The sequence below is a fragment of the Microcaecilia unicolor genome, chromosome 5 (genome assembly GCF_901765095.1).
Source record: "Microcaecilia unicolor chromosome 5, aMicUni1.1, whole genome shotgun sequence".
Taxonomy (NCBI): Eukaryota; Metazoa; Chordata; class Amphibia; order Gymnophiona; family Siphonopidae; genus Microcaecilia; species Microcaecilia unicolor.
Genome location: NC_044035.1, coordinates 46243965 through 46266893, shown reverse-complemented (window position 1 = coordinate 46266893; position 22929 = coordinate 46243965). Strand labels below are relative to the sequence as shown.

Below are 22929 nucleotides of genomic sequence, written 5' to 3'. Positions count from 1 at the left end.
ATAAATTTTGGTTGATTTTGAACTCTATAAAATAAAACCTTTAATACAAACCACCTAGAGTATGTTTAATTTTCTCAGTCTTGTGTTTAGGGTCCAATAAAGGCAGTGCATGAATTAATAATTAAGGGTATCCTGAGGACTGAGCTGAGGATCACTGTTTTTAGACAGCCCAATCCATAAAAGAATGAATTAAACTGCACGCACAAAAAAAAGCTTATATTTATTAGTTTTTTCATTGTGCACAAACAGAATTGTCTAAATAAATAGAAAACATAATATTTGCTTGGAAAACCTCATGAGAATTACTGATAACAACTTCTCTTGTTCAGAAGGCAATTATTGAGTGTTGCATTCTACATCCCCATCCTTCGAGGCCTTCAGCTTCTTTAACTCCTTCTGTAACTCCTCTTCCAGAGCCAGAATCTCCTTTGGCTTATGATACTGTGTGCATAAAACAGAAGGATCAGTAATCCCACAGTACACAAGAACCACAGAACAACTGTACTGCTTTTATTCATGGGCTCAAAATAATATTGCAGTCACATCAGTGGATACACATATCAATGAAAGGAACAGTATGCATTTTAAAATTTGTCAAGTTATTTTCTTTGCTGTTATTTACTTAGGGACCCTTTTATTAAACTGCGGTAAGCGCTAGCACACACTTACTACACCTTAAAATGGCTTCCCGCAGGACATGTTCGGACATCCTGTGGTAAGTTCTAAATCAGCACATGCTAATCTAGGTGCTAATAATTATTTCTGTTTTTTGTTGGAGGGGGCAGAGAGTAGGTGTGCCAGCGCTACTCAGCACAGCTACATTACTGCACACTAACTGGTTAACACAGGATTACTGTATGCGCTCTTACCTCCTACAAATACTCTTGTTTTTCTTTTCCAATGGCCACACGCTAATGGAAAATCAGTCATTTTCCGGCTGCAGTAAAAATTGCCTTAGTGTGTAGGAAAAAAACCACTTAAGGAAGTATTAAGGCCACTTTTACTGAAGCTTAGTAAAAGGACCCTTTAGAATTTACAAGAAACTCTTATTCATGGCACTCTCTTGAAATTTCACTGATAATATGAATGAGGTAACTTGATTTTTTTGGCCTAAAAAAAACAAACAGGTGAAATTTAGGGGAGTAAAGACAGAAAGGACTACATCTGAGTGAGGTTGGGAGTACAGTAGTAGAGGGCCAGCTGTATGGAAACGGATTGAGCTGGGGAGTGAAGAAAAACTCACTGTGTATTCTTGTCACCTCCCCCCTTAAACAAACTGCTGCAATGGGGGAGAATCAGTTGAAATACATGCTAAGTGCATTTTATTCCTGGCAAGAAAGTTCTGGAGGAATTCTTCAAAGTCTGTCTCAAAATTGTACTTATTGAAGTGCCTTCCCTAAATGAACAGAAATCACTTAAGTCTTCTTTTACAAAGCTACGCTAGTGATTCCTGCGCAGCAAATGAGAAGCCCATTTAATTCCTTGGGGCTTCCTCTCATTTGCCACGTGGCTTTGTAAAAGAAGCCCTTAAGGAGCTTTAAAAAGAAAAGAAAGAAAGAGAGACTTCTGCACTCTTAGGATCAGGGCCGTGCCGATGCGGTAAGCGAGGTAAGCGCCGCAGGGGGGCGCCCACCTCTGGAGGGCGCCGCCGCGGAGCTTACCCTCGCCCCGCCGAGGCCTTTAAATCTTTTGGTCGCCCCGGGTGTCACCAGAAAGGGGGGTGCCGCCGCTCCCGCTGTCTTCATCCTGGCACCCCCCCCCGCACCAGCCCTTTAAATTTATTTGCCGACGCGATAGCGAGCGCAGCACCTCGTGTGGAAGTAAAGGAAGTGGATCCGATCATCTCATTGGGCCTTCCCTCACTGTCCCGCCCTCCTCTGACGCAACTTCCTATTTCCTCTAGGGCGGGACAGTGAAGGAAGGCCCAATGAGATGATCGGATTCGCTTCTTTTACTTCCACACGAGGTGCTGCGCTCGCTAGCGCGTCGGCAATTTCTTTTTAAAAACGGGTGGCAGGGAGAAGACGAGGCAGGGTGAGGGTGGGGGACAGATGGGGTGACCGTGAAGGTGGGGGAGGACTCCGATAGCAGAAGGGACTGGGTGGGAGACAGATGGGGTGAGGGGGACTCGGATGGGCAGAAGGGACTGGGTGGGAGACAGATGGGGTGAGGGTGGGGGGCACTTGGATAGCAGAAGGGACTGGGTGGGAGCCAGATGGGGTGAGGGGGACTCGGATGGGCAGAAGGGACTGGGTGGGAGACAGATGGGGTGAGGGGGGGGGGCACTTGGATAGCAGAAGGGACTGGGTGGGAGCCAGATGGGGTGAGGGGGACTCGGATGGGCAGAAGGGACTGGGTGGGAGCCAGATGGGGTGAGGGGGACTCGGATGGGCAGAAGGGACTGGGTGGGAGACAGATGGGGTGAGAGTGGGGGGCACTTGGATAGCAGAAGGGACTGGGTGGGAGCCAGATGGGGTGAGGGGGACTCGGATGGGCAGAAGGGACTGGGTGGGAGACAGATGGGGTGAGGGTGGGGGGCACTTGGATAGCAGAAGGGACTAGGTGGGAGACAGATGGGGTGAGGGGGACTCGGATGGGCAGAAGGGACTGGGTGGGAGACAGATGATGGGGTGAGGGTGCGGGGCACTTGGATAGCAGAAGGGACTGGGTGGGAGACAGATGGGGTGAGGGGGACTCGGATGGGCAGAAGGGACTGGGTGGGAGACAGATGGGAGAAGGGGCATGGAGCTGGAACTGGGGTCTGAAAAGTGAGCAGGAGGGAGAATGGGGTCATGCCTGGGGCAGGGGTGGATGGGAGAATCAATGGATCTGGAACTAGGGGCAGCCGCAGGTGGGAACTGGGAGCCGAAAAGAGGGGGCAGTGAGAGAGGGGGGATAGATCCTGGATGGAATGGGGAGTGAGAGGGAGGGCAGACCCTGAATGGATGGGAGGGGGAAAGAGAGAGGGCAAATGGTGAATCGAAGGAGCAGAGAGAAAGGGCAGACAGTGGATAGAAGGGAGTGAAAGAGCAGAAAGTGGATGGAAGGGGGCAGAGATAGAGGGCAAATGCTAGAGGGAAAGGAGAGAGAGAGGGCAGATGGTGGATGGAAGGGGGAGAGAGAGATGGCAGACTGGGGCAGATGGTGGATGGAAGGAGCAGAAATAGAGGGCAGATGTGGATGGAAGGAACATTAGAGAGGGCAGACACTGGAGAGCAGAGAGAGAGCGAAGACAGATGCTGGATGGAAGGAAGACGGTGAAAAGAAGATGAGGAAAGCAGAAACCAAAGACAACAAACTGTAAATATATATTTTTATTATTTTGCTTTAGGATATAGTATTTTAGCTGTGTTAATAAATGTTTATAAATAGAACATGTAAATAAGGTAATCTTTTTATTGGACTAATTTTAATACATTTTGACTTAACTTTCAGAGAACAAAACCCCCTTCCTCAGATCAGGATAGGATACTGTAACAGCACTATACTGTATTGACCTGAGGAAGGAGATTTTGGCCTCTGGAAGCTAAATGTATTAGTCCAATAAAATGGTATTATTTTATTTTCTGTATTTGTTTTATTTCTATTTGTTAATTTGTAAAGTGGTGATTGGTATTTGTTAGTTTTTTCAAATTTACATCTGCTGTCTTTATATTTTGCACAGTACTAGGGGACAGTTTCTGTTTCTGTGGTGTTGCATTGTATACAGAGTCTGGCATCGGGGGTTCAGTTTAATTTTTGTCTAAATAGAAAGTTTATGATTACTTATTCTATAGTGGATTAGGGTGTATCTATTTGTGAAAAAGACATGGCTTTCGGTTGGCATTGACTGTGCAGGATCGACGATCTGTACTAATCTGTCTGTTTTCGTTTTACAATAGGTGAATTGATGTTCTAGTGCTCACTAGTGTTTAAGATGCTTTCCTTTCCCTTGTGTGACTCGTAGAAACGACTGCTTATGGTATGGTAAAATTGCTCTATAGGTCGTGAGTGTTTTGTATTCTCGGTATGCCTAGTACTGGATTTGGGGGGGGGGGGGTGTTAAACAATGACCGGCCCCGGGTGTCAACTACCCTAGCTACGCCACTGCTGCCGACGTCTCCCTTGCCTTGCACTCGTTGGTTCCCTCAGTGTCCTGCCTTCTTCTGACGTCAGAAGAAGGCGGACACTGAGGGAACCAAGAGCGCAAAGGGAAGGGAGACGTCGGCAGCGCGCCGCTTTCACTGACGCTGCTGCGACCGGAAGTAAAAGATTTAAAGGCCCCAGGGTGCGGAGGGAAGGGCAGAGAGGCATGGATGGGAGGGCAGGGCCCAAGGAGAGGACAAATTGCTGGAAATGGAGGGGAGGGGATAGAGGAGGCAAGGATTGCTGGCTATGGATGGAGGAGGGAAGGGCAGAGAGGGACAAGGATGGACATGGGGGCCCAGGGAGAGGACAAATTGCTGGAAATGGAGGGGAGGGGAGAGAGGAGGATTGCTGGCTATGGATGGAGGAGGGAAGGGCAGAGAGGGACAAGAATGGACATGGATGGGAGGGCAGGACCCAGGGAGAGAGGAGAAATTGCTGGAAATGGATATAGAGCAAGAAATGAAGAAGAAAGGAGAAAAGTAAAGAAATAAATGGAAAGGAAGCCCTGGAAATGGAGTTAAGAGGACATATAGCAGCAGAATCAGATACTGGACCAGCATGATTGAAAAAAGAAAGTCACCAGACAACAAAGGTAGAAAAAAATTATTTTATTTTCATTTTAGCGTTTGGAATATGTCCACTTTGAGAATTTACATCTGCTATCTTATTTTGCAATGTATAGCAATTTGTTTCTAAGAATATTGCTGACAATTCCTTTCAGTGTGGCAAGTGGTGAGCGATCATTTTCATGGGGGGGGGGGGCGTGATCATTTTCACGGGGGGGGGGGGGGGGGGGGGCGCCAACTGATAGTCTGCAGGGGGGCGCCAGAGACCCTAGGCACGGCCCTGCTTAGGATTGGAAAACATGTTCAGACTTTCATATTTCATGAAGCATAATTAATTTTCTTAGTAATAGCTGTTGAAAAAGATAATACATATACAATAACCAATGTATATATGTGATCTTTAGAGAAATTGATACACACTCAAGTATTTTTTGCATCATCCTTTAATGTGTTTCCTTTGGTTATGTCCTTAACTGACTGCTGAAGGATATGCATTCCAGGTAATTTGTATAATTGTGGAGGACTGTGCTTCAGAAAAGAGACACCAGTTAAAACAAAATTACCTTCCTGTAAGGAAGGTACTCAGAAGAGATCAGTTCACTTGTCACACACATGGGTGACATCATGGAGCATCTTCCAGCAAAGCTTTGAAGACCTCTCCCAGTATTCACGGACATTCCCATATGTCCACAGCCAAACAGCCTGCCCTGGTTCTGTAATTAAAGCTAGGTCAACTTCATTGCAAATAAAAATTTGTTTTCTTTGACGGCAAATGGTCTACTATAGTTATGTATGGGACTTCCTAGCTAAAGGTTGTACCCAAAGAAAAATAAAGGAAACAAACCACCAACAGGGTGGAATATATTTTTCTGTGGGATTTTAAATTCCCATTATACTTAAAAGAAGACAGGTTAAAGAAGCTACCTTTGTATGCAACCTTGTCATACTTTGTATTCTCAAGGTGAGAGGCGCTTCTTTCTTCCTTCTGCAAATTCTTTAAACTTGTGTGTACTCATTAATAAAACAGTTTAAACATAAACTTGTGTGTACTCTTAGGCGTGCTTATTCTTGTTCTGTGATAGTTCCGTGGAATCGTCTTCCTTTATTCATTAAGAATACTGATAATTTTCTTGCATTTCGTAAATGTATTAAAACTTGGTTGTTTAATTAGGCAGAAATTACAAATTTGCTTTTGGAAGCTTAATGCTGTTACAAGGTATTTTAGACAGATTTTGTACCCTTTGATCTATATTATGATATTTTATGTACTGTTTGTTATGATTATGTACTGTATTTTTGTAACCCTTTCTGGGAGCTATCGGTAAAGCGGGCTAAATACATATCTAAATAAATAAGTTGGACTTTAACCTTCAAAAAAGGCCCTAAAATCTTGACTACCCAATTCTGCTATCATATTGAATGTCTGCAACCAAACAACAGCCTAAAGTGAATGTGTGAACAGAAGTGCATGGCTGTGGCTCTTTTCAGTAGACAATGATCTTAGATTGGCCAGCAATACAAGTATCACTATGATATCATAAACTAAGATCAAACCAGATCATGTGTAAAAGAAAGATATCCAGTCTGCTATTCAATTACAGTTCTGTTTAAAACTGCAACTTCAGACATATTGAGACTTTCTATGGGCTTAAGTTTAATCCAAATAGGTAACTGTTCTCTTCCGGTCCAAATGGTATAGTTTGTTCATGTTGTTGGTATATAGCCTTGGGAAATGTGATGGAAGGATCAACTAAGGTGAAATTAGGCCTTACCTGTTAATTTTCTTTCCTCTAGACCCTCCAGACCGGTCAAGACGCGTGGGTTATGCTCGCCTACCAGCAGAGGGAGACTGAGAACACTAACTTCAACTATGTACATATAACCTGTGCCCATCCCACAAAAGCCAGTATACACTTAGCAAAGCAGAGAAAACCCCCTGCAACCTGAACTCTGAATCTAGAAAACCCCTGTACCTGGAAAACCAATAGTCAACAACAACAGTGTGCTCAGACAGACGGAACATCAAGCGCCCCGCTCTGTCAAGTATTATGGGCGAAGAAAACTCTCCGGCCCAGTGAAAGAAAAGGAATAGTCATAGCAGAACACGGCTCAAATACTTCTGATACGAACAATATCTCTGAAAATCCATAGGGCGGGCTCTTGACCGGTCTGGAGGGTCTAGAGGAAAGAAAATTAGCAGGTAAGGCCTAATTTCACCTTCCTCAGCGACCCTCCAGACCGGTCAAGACGCGTGGGAAGTACCAAAGCAGTAGAAACTTAAGGGTGGGACCCTCGAAACGCAGAAGACAGCACAGCCGCTCCAAAACATGCATCCTCTTTTGCCTGAACATCAATCCTATAATGCTTCACAAAGGAATGAATGGACGACCATGCCGCTGCCTTACAAATATCCTGCGGAGGAACAAAGCTACTCTCCGCCCAGGAAGCAGCAACCCCCCGAGTTGAATGCGCCTTAAGTAACGGGGGCACCGAACGCCGCCTCAAAAAATAAGCCGAGGCAATAGCCTCCTTCAACCACCTAGCCAGAGTCCCCTTGGAGGCCGCAGCCCCTCTCTTGGGACCTCCAAACAAAACGAACAACCTATCCGAAGCCCGGAATTCTCGTGTTCTGCTCAAATAGGACCGCAAGGCGCGCCGAACATCCAACTTAGCCAACTGACGCTGAGAGGCATTCCCCCGAACAATCCCCCAACACTGGTAACAAAATCACTTGATTCACATGGAACGCTGAAACCACCTTAGGAACAAAGGAAGGAACCGTCCTCAAAGTCACTTTCTCTTTCGCAAAGGACAGAAAAGGCTCCCTACAAGACAAGGCTTGCAACTCTGAAATTCTACGAGCGGAAGCAATGGCCACCAGAAAAACTGTCTTCAAGGTAAGATCCTTACATGTGATGGACGCCAATGGTTCAAACGGAGGACCCACCAGAGTCTCCAAGACCAAATTCAAATCCCAAGGCGGAACCATCGGACGACGGGGCGGCCGAATCAACTTCACTGCCCTCAGGAACTGCCCTACGTCCGGAGAAGCTGCCAAGGAGACTCCTCGAATCTTACCCCTGAAATAAGACAAAGCAGCAACCTGCACCTTCAGGGAAGAAAGGGAGAGCCCCCTGTCCAAACCATCCTGCAAAAACTCCAAAACCTCCATCACCGAAGCCCGCAAAGGGACAACATTCCGTTCAAGACACCAACTCTCAAAGATGCGCCACACCCGCACATAAGCCAACGACGTGGACTTCTTACGCGACCGCAACATTGTATCAATGACTCTGGCCGAGAAACCCTTCGTTCTCAATCTGTGCCTTTCAAGAGCCAAGCCGTAAGCAAGAATGGAGAGGGGTCGGCCATCTCGATCGGCCCCTGCACCAGTCTCACCCGAGACCCCAGGGGAAAAGGATCCTACACTAACAACCGCACCAGATCTCCGTACCATGGCCGACGAGGCCAATTGGGCGCTATCAGAATCACTAAGCCGGGATGACGACCGATCCGCTGTACCACGCGGCCCACCAGCGGCCACGGCGGAAACACATAGAGCAATTGCTGAGTCGGCCACGGCAGAACCAACGCGTCGAGACCCTCGGCTTGAGCATCTCTTCGACGACTGAAGTACCGCGCGGCCTGCGCATTGTCGGCCGATGCCATGAGATCCAACACCGGCCGACCCCACTGCAACACTATCCACTCGAACACTGAGTGATGGAGAGCCCACTCTCCGGGATCCAACATGTGCCTGCTCAGATAATCCGCGTCCACATTGTCCACTCCTGCTACGTGGCCTGCCGAAAGAGCCTGAAGATGAGCCTCTGCCCACCCCAACAACTCCGCTGCCTCTACGGCTAATCCTGGGCTCTTCGTCCCCCCCTGCCGATTCACATAAGCGACGGCCGTGGCATTGTCGGAAAGAACTCTGACTGCCTTGCCCTCTAGCAGCCTCTGGAAGGACCGAAGAGCCAACCGAATTGCTCGAGTCTCCAGGCGGTTGATGGACCACGACGCCTCTTCCGACGTCCATCGCCCTTGGGCCACCTGCCCTAGACAATGCGCCCCCCAGCCTAACAGACTCGCATCCGTGGTCAGTACCACCCAATTCGGCACCTCTAGCAGCATACCCTTCGCTAGATTCGGAGTGTGAAGCCACCAGCGGAGGCTGCGCCGAACCCTCTCCGGCAGCGCTAACCGCTCCTCCAACTCCTGGAACTGAGGGGACCAACGAGTCAACAACGAACTCTGCAACTGTCTCATGTGGGCCCTGGCCCAAGGTACTACCTCTATAGACGCAGCCATCAGACCTAACACCTGAAGATACTCCCGCGCCGCAGGCGCCCTCTGAGCTCGGAGCTGACGTATCTGAATCTGCAGTTTGGAAATGCAAGGAGCCGTCAAAAACACCCGGCCTCGCTCCGTGTCGAACCGAACTCCCAGATATTCTAGAGACTGTGACGGAACTAGGTGACTCTTGGTCAGATTGACAACCCAACCCAGCGACTGCAAAAAGGTTACCACCGGGCGGTAGCCTCCTCGCTCTCCGCCTGCGTTTTGGCTCGAATTAACCAGTCGTCGAGATACGGATGCACCAAAATGCCCTGCAACCGTAAAGCCGCTGCCACGACCACCATCACCTTGGAAAAAGTGCAAGGAGCTGTAGCCAGGCCGAACGGGAGCGCACAAAACTGAAAGTGACTCCCTAACACCACAAAACGAAGAAAACGCTGGTGCGCCTCTAGAATGGGGATGTGTAAATAAGCTTCTGTCAAATCCAATGAAGTCAGAAATTCCCCTTCCTGAACCGCTACAATGACCGAGCGCAACGTTTCCATCCGAAAGGAAGGAATCTTTAGAGCCACATTGACCCTCTTGAGGTCTAAAATGGGCCGAAAAGAATCCTCTTTCTTTGGCACCACGAAGTAAATGGAGTAACAACCGGTACCTCGTTCTTCTGGCGGAACAGGCACCACAGCACCTAAATCTACCAGACGTGACACAGTGTCTCGCACTGCCCTTGCCTTGCGCCTTGAATGACAGGGAGAGACGAGAAAGAAATCGGACAGAGGACCGTCGAACTCCAGCGCGTACCCGTCTCGCACTATCTGCAGCACCCACTGGTCTGACGTGATTTGGGCCCACCTCTGGTAAAACAAGCGTAAGCGAGCCCCCACACGAACCAGAGGCTGGACCCCCAAACCATCAATGCGACACACGGGACGTGCTGGCCGCTCCCGAAGAGGCAGCTCGCCCCCCCCCCCCCCCCCCGGCGGCCCCCACAAAAGGGCTGAGTTCTCTGAAAATAACGACCCCGGAACCCCCCCCCCCCCCCCCCGAGGACCTACCCGGCCGATACCGTCTAGCTTCCTGAAAACGGCCTTGCACCGCAGAGCCCCTAGACGCCTTAGGCCAAAGCTCTGGAAGCCGCGGGATCTTAGTATCACCAAGACCCCTAACCAACTTATCCAATTCGTCTACAAAAAGCAAAGCGCCCTTAAAGGGAAGCGAACACAACTTTGCCTTGGACGCGGCATCTGCCAGCCAGCCCCGCAACCACAGGACCCTTCGAGCCGCCACTGCGAGGGTCATGTTCTTCGCCAATGCACGCAACAAATCATATAGCGCATCTGCCAAGAAGGACGAGCCCATCTCCAACTTTGCCAAATCCTGCACTAAGGCGGCTCTATCAACCTGCGGAGCATCTAGCAGCCGCTCAGCCCAGCGGAAACATGCTCGAGCCACCAGACCTCCACAAACTGAAGCCTGCAAAGCCAGCGCCGATAAATCAAAACTGCTCTTCAGAAATGTCTCCAATTTCCTGTCCTGAGGGTCCCGCAAGGCAGCCCCTCCATCTACAGGAATTGCAGTAGCCTTAGTCACCGCCGTCACTACGGCATCCACAGTCGGAGGCTTTAAAGAATCTCTATCTTCCTGCGGAAGGGGATAGAGCTTAGCCATGTCCACCTTACATGGCGCCTCCGGCGAGAGCCATTCCTGCGTTACCATCTCTCTAAGATCCGCATTCATAGGAAAAGTCCGAGAGACCCTTCGGATCCCCTTAACCAGCGGGTCCTGCTTTTCAGAGGGAGCCGGATCTACTGCCGGGTCAAATTTGAGCAGAGCAGACACCTGCTCAATAAGATCCGCCAATTCCTCCCTGTGAAAAATGCGGAACACCGACGGATCCTCCCCGGGCACTGTCTCTCTATCTGGCCCGGACAAGGACCCCACCTCCTCCGCCCTCTGACTCTGGAGGAGAGAAACAGTCCAAGTCCTCAGCCCACTCAACACGTGGCCTCTTAGCGCTCAAGCCCGCCCCCAGACTAAGGGGCTCCGTGCGCGACGGTCCCGCCTGCCAGCCCTGAAATAAGGACCAAACAAATTCCGGAGGGAAACCCATCCTTCCCGAAACGTCCCCTCCAGAAGCACCAGCCACCGGGCTGCCCTGAGGGCCGCTGACTAAATCCGGAATTCTCGGGCCCAAATCCAAGATGGCAGCGGTTCCTGCCAAAACCGGGACCGCCGCTGAACCGCTAGCCGAAGCCCCTGCAACCTCCTTGCAAGGCTGGCGCGGGAAGCTCCGCCGCTAACACCGGCGGAGCGGAGGACTGAGTCTTCGGTTCCCCGCAAAAGCGGCAGGAACCGCCAATCGCATCGACCCCCCCGACGCACGCAAAAACGACAGCGAAGCGGCTTCGCGGACATCTTCGCGCCAAATCCTCCCCAACGGTAAAAGAAATGGGAACTCACCCCAAAGAAGCCACTCACAGCTCACCTCGAACGGCTGCCCAGCTCCGGCACTCCGGAGTGCAGCTGCACAGCTGTCCACACCGTCTGGGTCTTTTTTTTTTTTTCAACTTTATTGCAGCACAATTTGAGCCCTGCTGCTATTAAATCCCTGGCACTCAAGGCTGCAATATAAAAACTGCAGCCGAGGCACAAAGCTGCCCAAACTGGAGAGCTAGCTCGGGGGAGGGACCCGGCCACCCGGGTGTGACACCCCAGGGGGGACAAAGGCAGGCCCCACCAGCACCACCAACCCCCAGCACACAGAGTAGTCCAGGCACAGGGATGCTCCTCAGGAATGACCAAAAGACCAGCCTAAAACTCTCAACTGATCCCTGACTCCTACCAGACCGGACAAGCTGCACAGGCTGCCTGTCTACCCTCTGCTGAGACTGAGAAAATACTGGCTTTTGTGGGATGGGCACAGGTTATATGTACATAGTTGAAGTTAGTGTTCTCAGTCTCCCTCTGCTGGTAGGCGAGCATAACCCACGCATCTTGACCGGTCTGGAGGGTCGCTGAGGAATTATAACTGTAGGCAGAAATTTAAGATGGGTATGCAGAACCACTTTGAGAAGATGAAGCATAGAAAATGACAGCCGGTAAAGACCACATTGCCCATCCAGTCTACTAAGTTACAACATCCACTATATCTCCCCTTTAGAAGCCCTATACCATCCACTATCTCGTCTTCTTTAGAGATCGTATGTGTTTGTACCATGCTTTCCTGAATTGTTCACCACCACCTCCAGCAGGAAGCCATTCCACGCATCCACCAACCTTATCTTCTTTCACCTTCATCCCATGCCTCCTCATTCCCAAGATTCCTTTCAGTTAAGAGAGATTTGCCTCCTATGTGTTTATGCCACAGAAGTATTTAAATGTCTTTATCATATCTACCCTCTTTCTTCCAAAATATACCTTTGTGATGAAGACCACTCACCATTTTAGTAGCCACCCTCTGGACCGACTCCAGAACTGTACACAGTACTCTAAATGAGGTGTCATTAGAGATTCATAAAACAGAGGCACAATCACTTCTTTTTTCCTGTTAGCTATTCCTCTCCCTGTGCACCCAAACATCCTTCCGGCTTTCGTTGTCGTCTTTTCTACATGTTTGGTCACCTTAAGATAATCAGATATAATCACTCCCAAATCCTGTTTCTCTTTTGTGCACAGAATTACTTCATCCCCTATAGTGTACTGCTCCCTCAGGTTGTTGCAGCACAGATGCAAGATCCTGTTTTTATTAAGCACTGAATCTTGACTTCCAAATTCTAGACCACTCTGCAAGCTTTGTTAAATCTCTCTTCATGCTAACTATACCTTCAGGTGTGTCTATCCTATTGCAGAGTTTGGTACCATCTGCAAAGAGGCAAACCTTTCCAGACAGCTCTCCTACAGTATCACAAAAAAAGCCAGATCAAGGATCAATCCCTGGGACACACTACTGGTTAACATCCCTTTTCTCTGAGTGAACTCCATTTACCCTTACCCTTTGTTGCCTTCCACTCAACCAGTTTCTAAACCAGTCACTTCCTTTAGGGTCCATATTGAGAGCATTGTTTACTTATAAGTCACCTATGCAGAACTGTGCCAAAAGCTTAGTGGTTAAGTTACTGAACTCTATGGCCTGAAGTGACTGCCTGTCAACGTCAGGTATTTTAGTCCGCAAGAGGCTAGAGGCTCAAAGGAAGCTGTTGAGATTCCATGACCCAGAAAATGGCTTTGTGATAGGCTTCAAATGAAGCAAGTACTGCAGCATGAATCTTGCAACTGAAGGTTGTACAGAAATCAGTTTCCCCTCTACTTAAGTATGCACCAATTACATATTCCTATCTTACTAATAGTTTAGCATGCTATGGGGTGGGGGTCTTTTACTAAGCCGCAGTAGTGTTTTTTTTTTTAGCTCTTGGTAGAAATCAGCTGGTGGTAAATGCTGAGACACCCATAGGAATATAATGGGCACCTCGGCGTTTACCGCCAGCTGCTTTTTTAGTGAGCTAAAAATACTAGCATGGCCTTGTAAAAGGCCCCCTATGTTCTAGCTAAGTCAAGCTCAGTCTCTGGATATATTCAAATCTAGGCTAAAGGCCCACCTTTTTGAGGCTGCTTTTAACTCCTAGTCACCTGTTCAGTACCCATGTCTGTTTTAATCATACCCACAATTCTCTAATCCCATATTTGTCTTATCTCAAATAGCTCTGTCGTGTTTAGTATACAGTGCTGCGTATGTGTTTAGCAGCACTATAGAAATGACAAGTAAAAGTAAAATTATGTCCTCAAGATCCTCATAAATGGATCTTTTACTTGTTCCAGGGGTTTATGAGGTTAGACCAGAAAAGATTCAGATTATGTATATTCTCAAATTTTAATAGCTTCCCTCAGAGATCAGGCTAAATTAGTGTTTTTTTAGTCCTTTGTAATGTATGAAAACCTGGCAGTTCCATATGGCTTGATTAATTGTCTAGATGTTTATTTTGATTTGTTTTATCATTTTGTTTTCAGTGTATTATGCTAATATAGTGCTAGGGTGGTCCAGAGCCAGAGCCAGAAGTTATCTGGATACTGCTGATATTCAGCACTGGTGCTCAGATAACTACCTGGACTAGTTAGCACAGCAAAACAGCTGTCCTAACTTTTCAGAATAAGTTATCAGGGCATCAGTGTTGAATATCAGCGATACCTGGTTAACTTCTGATGGCTGCTTTATACCAGAAATTCAGCATTGCTATCTGGATCAAGCCTAGCACTGGATATCCGGGCTTATATAAGTCTGAACATACTTTGAAGCACTGTCAACCCTTGAGTTTAAATACTGGAGATGGTATATAGTCGTCTATTATAATCCAAAAAACCCAACTAGTGGAAGTTACCATGTGACAACAGTTTGCATAAAGCTTTTCACTCCTTCCAACAGATACTATAGACCATCTCCAGTATTTAATCTTTTGCTATCTGGCTCTCTTCGCTCTGCCGCCTGCCTCTCTGCTGGACTTCACACACATTTAAAATAAGACTTTCTCCATACTCCAGCAACAACTCTGCAACAAAAAGACTTCTTTTCCAGCGAGGATCTCCTTCATCACTCCAACCAGCAGCCTCCATCAAAATGAAGATACACATGTGTTCATTATGAAAAAAAGAAGAAAATGCCAATTCTTGAAACCATTTAATACCAAAGTAAAACCTCTGCAAAATTCATCATCTCATCTGTCATCACCCCAGGTATTATATGGTCTACTCCTAACTTCAGGATCTGGATTCCGGAAACAGTCACTTAACTCTCTTGTGGTGGCAGGCATTGAAAATCTCTAGGATGCTTCAGCTGGCTGTCGGGAAGATTGAAAACCAGCTGACTGACCGCCAGATCAAATTGCCAAAGGCCACCGAGGGACGGCCACATTCATCCTCTTAGTTATTGGAGTGCAGCACCACCCAAGAGGACCTCAACACTCCCCAGACTCCCAGACCCGAGCGATAACTAACAGATCGACCATCTCCTCAACTCTACAGCGAAGCAGTCACTCCTCAGACTCCATCCTTCAACAACCAACTCGGCTCCTAGCTACTTGCCAATTCTTCCCTCTAGCCACCTGTGCACCTGCAGCTGCAGATCTCCCAAACGACTTCTACCTGATGACTATCTATTCTCCTCCACAACACAGCTGTCCCTTACTGCTTCCTACCTCCAACCAACAACACAGCTCTCAGAACCACCGAGCCCTGCGCCTTGGGGCAACACTCCTCAACATCAAACAGGCCGCTGAAGCTACTGACTGTGAGTATTTCTCTATCTCCAACTGACACCAACATGAACACGATCAAAATATTCATAGCAATCTACTCCCTCTCACTGATTCACCTAACACTATCCATCTCACTCGCAGAAAACAATATCATACCCATCCTACAAAACTACCAAAGACTGATCAAACGCTGCACACCTCACCAAACTGACACCCACCAAACTAAAGGACGACTATACAAACACGGACAACACCAACAAAACGGAAGGAAAGACCACAGCAAATCCACACCACCCAAAGAAAGACAACTAACAAAAATCCACATATCATCAAACCTAGCAGCTTCATACCAAAATATCCAAGTGGGATACATTAACGCTAGGTCCGTAGTTAATAAAACAACAACAATATCAGACGATCAGCGCAGAAAACCTCGACCTCATCTTCATCAATGAAACATGGATCCACGATCAAAAGGACCCCATAATCCTTGAACTATGCCCTCCAGGTTACAAAATCACTCACTGGACCATATTGGAAAAGAGAGGTGGAGGTATAGCACTAATTTATCGAACCCAATTCACTACCGAAACTATTGCCGAATCCATTACACCCCAACTAGAAATTGCCTCATTCAGAATCCATAACAAATCCTTGATCATCTGAACTATGTCCTGTTTTATAGACCAACCGGCAACTGGAATGAAAGCCAGCCTATCTTCACGGACTTCATCTCAAACACTTGTGTAAACAACTCCAATACACTAATACTAGGTGACATAAACCTTCACCTAGAAGAACCCAACTCCACCAATGCACGCGAATGCAAAGACTTCTTACAGTCGTGGGATTTCAAATCACCTCACATGCAAGCTACCCACACCAAGGGACACACACTGGACCTCCTATCACCAAACTATCCACAGATCATAACCTATTAATAACAGACATCAAGTGGACAGAAGTACCTTGGACTGACCACTACAAATTTAACCTATCACTAGACTGGCGGAAGAAGCGATTAAACCATACACCAGAACAAACAACTTACACCATGAGAGGGCAAATAGACCCACAAATATTCTGGCAACAGATATATGATAACGAATGGACTACACAAACCGATTCCATACATTATCTCAATCACTGGGAGGATAGATGCAAAAGCGTACTAAACGAAAATGCACCCTTAAAAACAAGAATATCAAGAAGACAAAACTCGATACTGTGGTTCAATGACAAACTAAAAAAACCTCAAAACCCAATCCAGGAAACTTGAACGAGCATGGAAAAAAAATAAAAGATGAACATTCACTCAATGCATGGAAACAAATACACAGAAAATACAATATGCAATAAGACAAACCAAAAGGTCCTATTACAAAACTAAAATAGGACCGGATTACAAAGATCTGAAGAAACTATTCCATCTCGTAAACAAGTTATTAGACACCACCCCTATCACCACAACCAACACAGACATCCTACCTGCAGACAAACTCACTAACTAATGAAAAAATAATAAAATTACACAGCACACTTCCTCAGTACAACACCGACATTGAAAACTTCTTCAACGACCTGGACCTAATCCCTGGTGGATACCCAGCTGACCGCTTTTGGTCAACACTTACCCTCCTCACCACTGAATCAGTTACACAAGCGACTCATAGGTTCACCAATACTCACTGCAAACTAGATATATGCCCCAGTCATCTACTTAAATCCGCCCCCGGGTGTTTCATAACTGACCTCGCATCCCACCTAAACTTCATGTTACAACAAGGTCTGTTCCCCGAGGATTATGGTAACATCCTACTCACCCCATTACCAAAAGACCCTAAGAAAAACACAAACGATCTCACCAATTACCGTCCAGTTGCATCCATCCCACTAATAGTCAAACTGACGGAAAGCTTGGTGACCAAACAGCTTACGGAATACATGGATAAGTTCTCAATATTACATGACTCACAATCAGGATTTCGCCCCCACCATAGTACCGAAACTGTCCTCATCACTCTCCTGGCCAAATTCAAGCAAGAAATAGCCACAGGCAAAAGCATACTTCTCCAATTCAACATGTCGAGCGCATTCGACATGGTAAACCACAATATATTACTAAGACTCCTTGGCCATTTTGGGATTGATGGAAATGTACTTAACTGGATCAAGGGCTTTTTAACCACCAGGACATACCAAGTAAAATCAAACTCAAACATATCACCACCGTGGAAAGCAACCTGCGGAGTACCTCAAGGATCACCACTATCACCAATACTCTTCACTATAATGATGATCCCACTGGCAAAGTCCCTATCCAATCGAGGCCTCAACCCGTTCATCTGTGCAGATGAAGTTACAATCTACATTCCCTTCAGACATGACTTAACAGAAATAACCAATGAAATCAATGATGCTGAACATCATGAACTCCTGGGCAAACTCATTCCAACTGAAATTGAACACTGAAAAAACACATTGCCTCATCCTCTCATCTCAACATAACAAGTACAAACCCACAACCATAAACACCCCAGGACACACCCTCCCTACCTCAGACAGCCTAAAAATATTCGGCGTCACAATCGACCGCAACTTTACCCTTGAAATCCAAGTAAACTCTGTAATAAAGAAAATGTTCTATTCAATGTGGAAACTTAAACGATTAAAACCTCGAGAGAAATCTTCCGAAACCTAATACAGTCAATGGTCCTAAGCCATGCGGATTACTGCAATGGAATTTATGTGGGATGCAAAGAACAACTCACAAAAAAACTGCAAACCACCCAAAACACAGCAGCCAGACTGATATTTGGTAAAACATGATTTGAAAGTGCAAAACCCATCCGAGAAAAGCTGCACTGGCTCCCAATCAAAGAAAAGATCTTCAAAATCTGCACCTTGGTCCACAAAATTATCTACGGCATAGTCCCAGGCTACATGATAGACCTCATAGACCTACCAACCAGAAACAGAATCGGATCATCACGATCATACCTAAACCTACATTACCCGAATTGCAAAGGACTTTAATAGAAAACATCCTACGCATCCTGCTTCTCCTACATAAGCGCACAACTATGGAATGGACTCCCAAAAGCTGTGAAAACAATCCACAACCATCTAAACTTCAGGAAATCACTAAAAATCAACCTCTTCAAAAAGGCTTACCCCACTGGCCCACCGTAATTCCCCACATCCAGCAACACCACATAACCAATGATCGTACTGGACAATATACAATCTTCATTCCCTCCGACCATCATGGTGCCTGATACACACCAATCTCATTCGACCATAATATAACCTTGTATTTGTTATCAACCAAAATGGCGAATGCCTTCTCGGTACTATGTAAGCCACATTGAGCCTACAAATAGGTGGGAAAATGTGGGATACAAATGTAACAAATAAATAATTACTGTCTCCAAAACAGAAAACAGTAAGCTGGCTACAAACTCTGGATCCAGTCAAAAGCCTGTTCCTGGTTTTGACTGCATAGTAGTGTGGAACTAAGAGTTTCTACCTTCACACTGGCAAAGCCTAAAGCCCCATTGCACACTTTTAGGGTCCTAATAGCCTTCTTGGGTAAAAAGACCGGATTTACTTACCTATAGCAGATGTTCTCTGGGAACAGCAAGATAGAAGTCCTCACTGAGAGTTGACATCAGTGATGGAGCCCAACAAAAGAAATTTTCTCCAGATTAGATCCATTCAGAAGCTTACCACAGGTGCGCATCAGTTTCTGCCTGCTGCTGTTATGCAGAGATTGCCTCAATCTTTACTATATCTTAAAGAAGAATACAACTCTTTGGAGGAACAGAGTGGGCATGTGAGGAATTATATCCTGCTCTCCACAATGAACACTTACTTTGTAACTAACTTGGTTTTTTGAGGACAAGCAGAATATCACGTCTTCACTGATGTGACCCCCTAGATACGGGTTGCATTTGACAGAAAAGGCGGAACTAATCAGAAAAAGCGCTGCAACTGGTAGACACCAACATATTTTTGGTGGCAAGTAGTCTTTTCTATTTTCTTTTTGAAAGGATGCCTGGAAATGAAAACGAGCCAAAGGGGATGAAGCTGGATTCTAATTCTCAAATTCTGAAAGATGGACTAGCCACACCTGTCGCATCAAGACTCATTCCAAGTGTAGTGTGATATGAATGTAAAGACAGAAGTCCCTGTCAAAGCTTTGCAACTTTCCTCCATGGAGACTGACCTCAAGTGGATTATGGCTGTGTTGGTAGAGCCAAAGCTCTGACACTATGAGCCTTGACAAGACCCCAGAGGCTCAAGGTTGCCTGGGTATGTGAAGGAAATGTCTTGTACTCAATTTATTAGGTCAAAAGCAAAAAGCTGGGTGAACGCTCTAAGGGTTTTAGTCTACTCCAAGTACAAGGCTAAGAGTCTTTTGTAATTTAGTACATGTAAGGTGCTTTCACATTTCTCGGCATAAAGCCTAGGGAAAAATATTGGCAGGGTGACTGAATAAGATGGAAGTCCAACATTAACTTAATAAGGAACTCTGAATGAGTGCACAAAACGAGTGGAGGAGTAGCCTAGTGGTTAATGCAGCAGGCTTTGATCCTGGGGAACTGGATTAGATTCCCACTGCAGCGCTTTGTGATGCTGGGCAAGTCACTTAACCCTCTATTGCCCCATTTACAAATAGGTACCTGTATATAATATGTAAATTGCTTTGATTGTAGCCACAAAAAGGGAGTATATCAAGTCCCATCCCCCAAACAGCCCTATTGTTGTAAAACTTTGAATAAGGTGAATCAAATCACTAGAACCTGGAGCTTACTTACTCTGCAGTTACCAAAAACAAGACCACCCAGGTCAAGAATTTTAGGTGAGAGGAGTCCAGTGACTCAAAAGAAACACTGGTTAGCTGAATTAAAATAATGTTGAAGTTCCATAATAGGGATGGTGGTGTGCCCTGATCCCTGAACACATTCCTGAGAAGTGCTATTGTTTAGCCCATCATCCAGATAGGGAAACAGCTGCAACTCCATCTATGTAGATATGCTGCTACTACAGGAAGTTACTTTGCAAATACCTGAGGACCTGATGTGAGGCCAAGGGGCAGACCATAGTTCTAGAGGCGGTGTTTCCCTATCACAAATCTAAGATACTTCCTGTGACTGGGATGTACTTCTATGTGGGTATAAGCATCCTTCAAGTCAAGAGGATATATTCAATCTCCTTTTTAGAAGTTGCCCAAGGAAATCATCCTGAACTTTTCTCGAACCAGATATTTATTCAAAGCCTGTAGCTCTAGTATGGGAGGGTGATCCCCGTCTTCTTTGTGATCAGGAAATATTTGAAGTAAAATTCCTTTCCTTTTTCTCCTGGTGGAACAGGTTCGACTGCATTAGCCTCCAAGAAGGAAGATAATTCTTTGTTAGGTATTTCCTGATATGGAGAGTTTGACTGAAATGCTCTGGTTGTTGGGATTGAAAGTGACAAAGAGCGGTCAGAACTTACTGATGTGTTCCATGTCTACAGTCTAGAGTATGTAAAGTCTGTTCCACTGAAAGTGCATGAAGGGGAGTGCACAAAAGGATAGGAGTACAATGGATTAACATGGAACTCCGAGATTTTCTTGGTATGGGTACAGAGAAATACTCTGTTCAAGAAAAACTGAGTATACAGAGGATGTCAGATGTGATGGCTATTAAAAACCCAAGGGTCAATATTCAAAGCCAGTTATGTGGGCAAGAGAGCCTAAGACCCAGTTAACTGGCGTTGAGCAGGCCCCAAGGGAATATTCAGTGGCACTTAACTGGATAGTGCCACTGAATATACTCTCTAACTGCTGAAGCCAAAACTGATATTATGTGGGCGGGGTGGGGTGGAATAAAGGTACAATCTGCACTTATCCGGATACCAGTTAATTTTCAACCAGGACCTGGACAGATAAAGCAAGCAAATAAGATCAGCCCCCCCACACACACACACAATCGAACCCCCGTGCTCCAATCCCCCCAATCTACAACAAAACACTCCCCTCATGCTCCAATTCCCCCCTTCCCTCATGTCTGTGATCAACAACAATGGAACTCCCATGCTCTGATGTAACCTCCCCCACCCCGATCCACAACAATGGAACCTGAACGCTCTGATCTCCCTTCCCCCAATGCCCTGGTGACCAACAGAAGGGTCCCATAGGTTCAAAGGGTTCCTTTGTTAATTTGGGCAAGGACAATGTTTAAAAACAACCAAAACATACATGGATATCACTTTTCCATCAACTCATGATAAGTCACAACTGCAGAGATGAAGGCACACCCAGAGGTTTTACTGTTGCCTGGTACAGGTGAATGAGGTAATTAAGTATATGAGGCAGAGGGCAAAAGAATGGAATTTGTCCTTTGGAAGCAGTCCAATGGGAGAATCAAGTCCATTTACACTGATAAGATCGTCTAGTGGATGGACAACAAGAAGCAAAGAAAACATCTGCGACTTCTTGTGAGAGATGGAAACCCAATATCAGACTCCACTCAACTTCCAAGCCATCAGAGAAAGGCTAAGAAGGTTGGAATGGAAGAGACAGCCTTGATGCTGAGTAAGCAGTGTTGGATGGTGCCCTGGTGGCATCAGGTGGTTGATAAACATGGAGAGAAGTTAGGTTTGATTACCTGAGAGGTACGCTGCCTATATGGTGGTTGATATGGAAAGCAAGCTGCCAATCACAGGTGGCTTTTTGGCATAAACATAAAGATCCGAAGGCTCCTTTCTTGTTCACATAACTTGTCTGTGATAAAACATAACTTGCCTGTGTGAGTAGAGTTCTGAGTTCTAAGCTGTGAAGCAGAAGAAAAAAGAATGGTGTCTGAAAAATATTTAACTTAAGATTCTATAGTATCAGATGGATGAGTAGGGCAACAATATCCTTAGGGGTGCTGCAGGACTACAAGACAGCTTGAAAATCTTTGCAGTATTGTGGCACTTGTGGCTGTGGGAACCATGGCTCACGGTCCAATGTAAGTGTGGGGTCCCGGCTTGGAGGGAGAGGAGGACAGATAGCCTGAGGGGAATGAGAACAAGTAATGTTCCCCCTGATGACTGTTGAAGGATGGAGACGCTATCAGAGATGAATTTTTGAAAAAGCAGCAAGAATTCACTACTAATGTCTCCTGAAGTGGCAGATGGAAGGGCCTGGGTTTCATACATGAGTACAAGCATAGGAGCGACGTCCTTGTTGGGGGGAGGAGGTCTTTATGGGCAGAAGGTGCCCTTTTGGAAGAAATGGACTTAGTAGACTTACAATGTTTCTGTTAATGTTTCACTTTCTTCCCTACCTTCTGCTCTTATACAAATATTCTAGGAACTGGGCAGCATCAGGGAGGTGAGCTGAGGTAACTGCTTTGGTGCTGCTGGCAATATCATATCTTTTCTTAAAGCCTGCTGATTTTGAAACACTGCTGACAATGTCGTGCAGGCAGGACTTCAAAGCTAGACAGTGACTGGGGGGAGGGGGAGGAGCAACGCGCCATGATTTGTCGGCCATGAGCTCCAGTCCCTTGTTATATAGGCAGCACAGCCTCTGAGTTCAGTCACATTGAAGGGCTGTAGGAGCAAGTTTCCACCCCCCCCCAAAAAAAAAAAAAAAAATTTAAAACTGTACTAAGGATTTTTGCAAGGTTTACAAAACCTATTGAAGGCACCATAAATGA

The 22929-nt window shown here is 46.3% G+C and overlaps 1 protein-coding gene across 1 annotated transcript in view; it reads right to left on the bottom strand.

The window, feature by feature from the left end:
- Positions 1-202: 202 nt before the first annotated feature.
- The window catches only part of DPCD (deleted in primary ciliary dyskinesia homolog (mouse)), a 45134-nt gene continuing 22407 nt past the window's right edge, over positions 203-22929 (bottom strand). The window contains exon 5 of the mRNA XM_030204734.1: positions 203-441. Within this exon, the coding sequence (XP_030060594.1) occupies positions 337-441 (105 nt within the window). The 3' untranslated portion in view covers positions 203-336. The remainder of the gene's footprint in view (positions 442-22929) is intronic.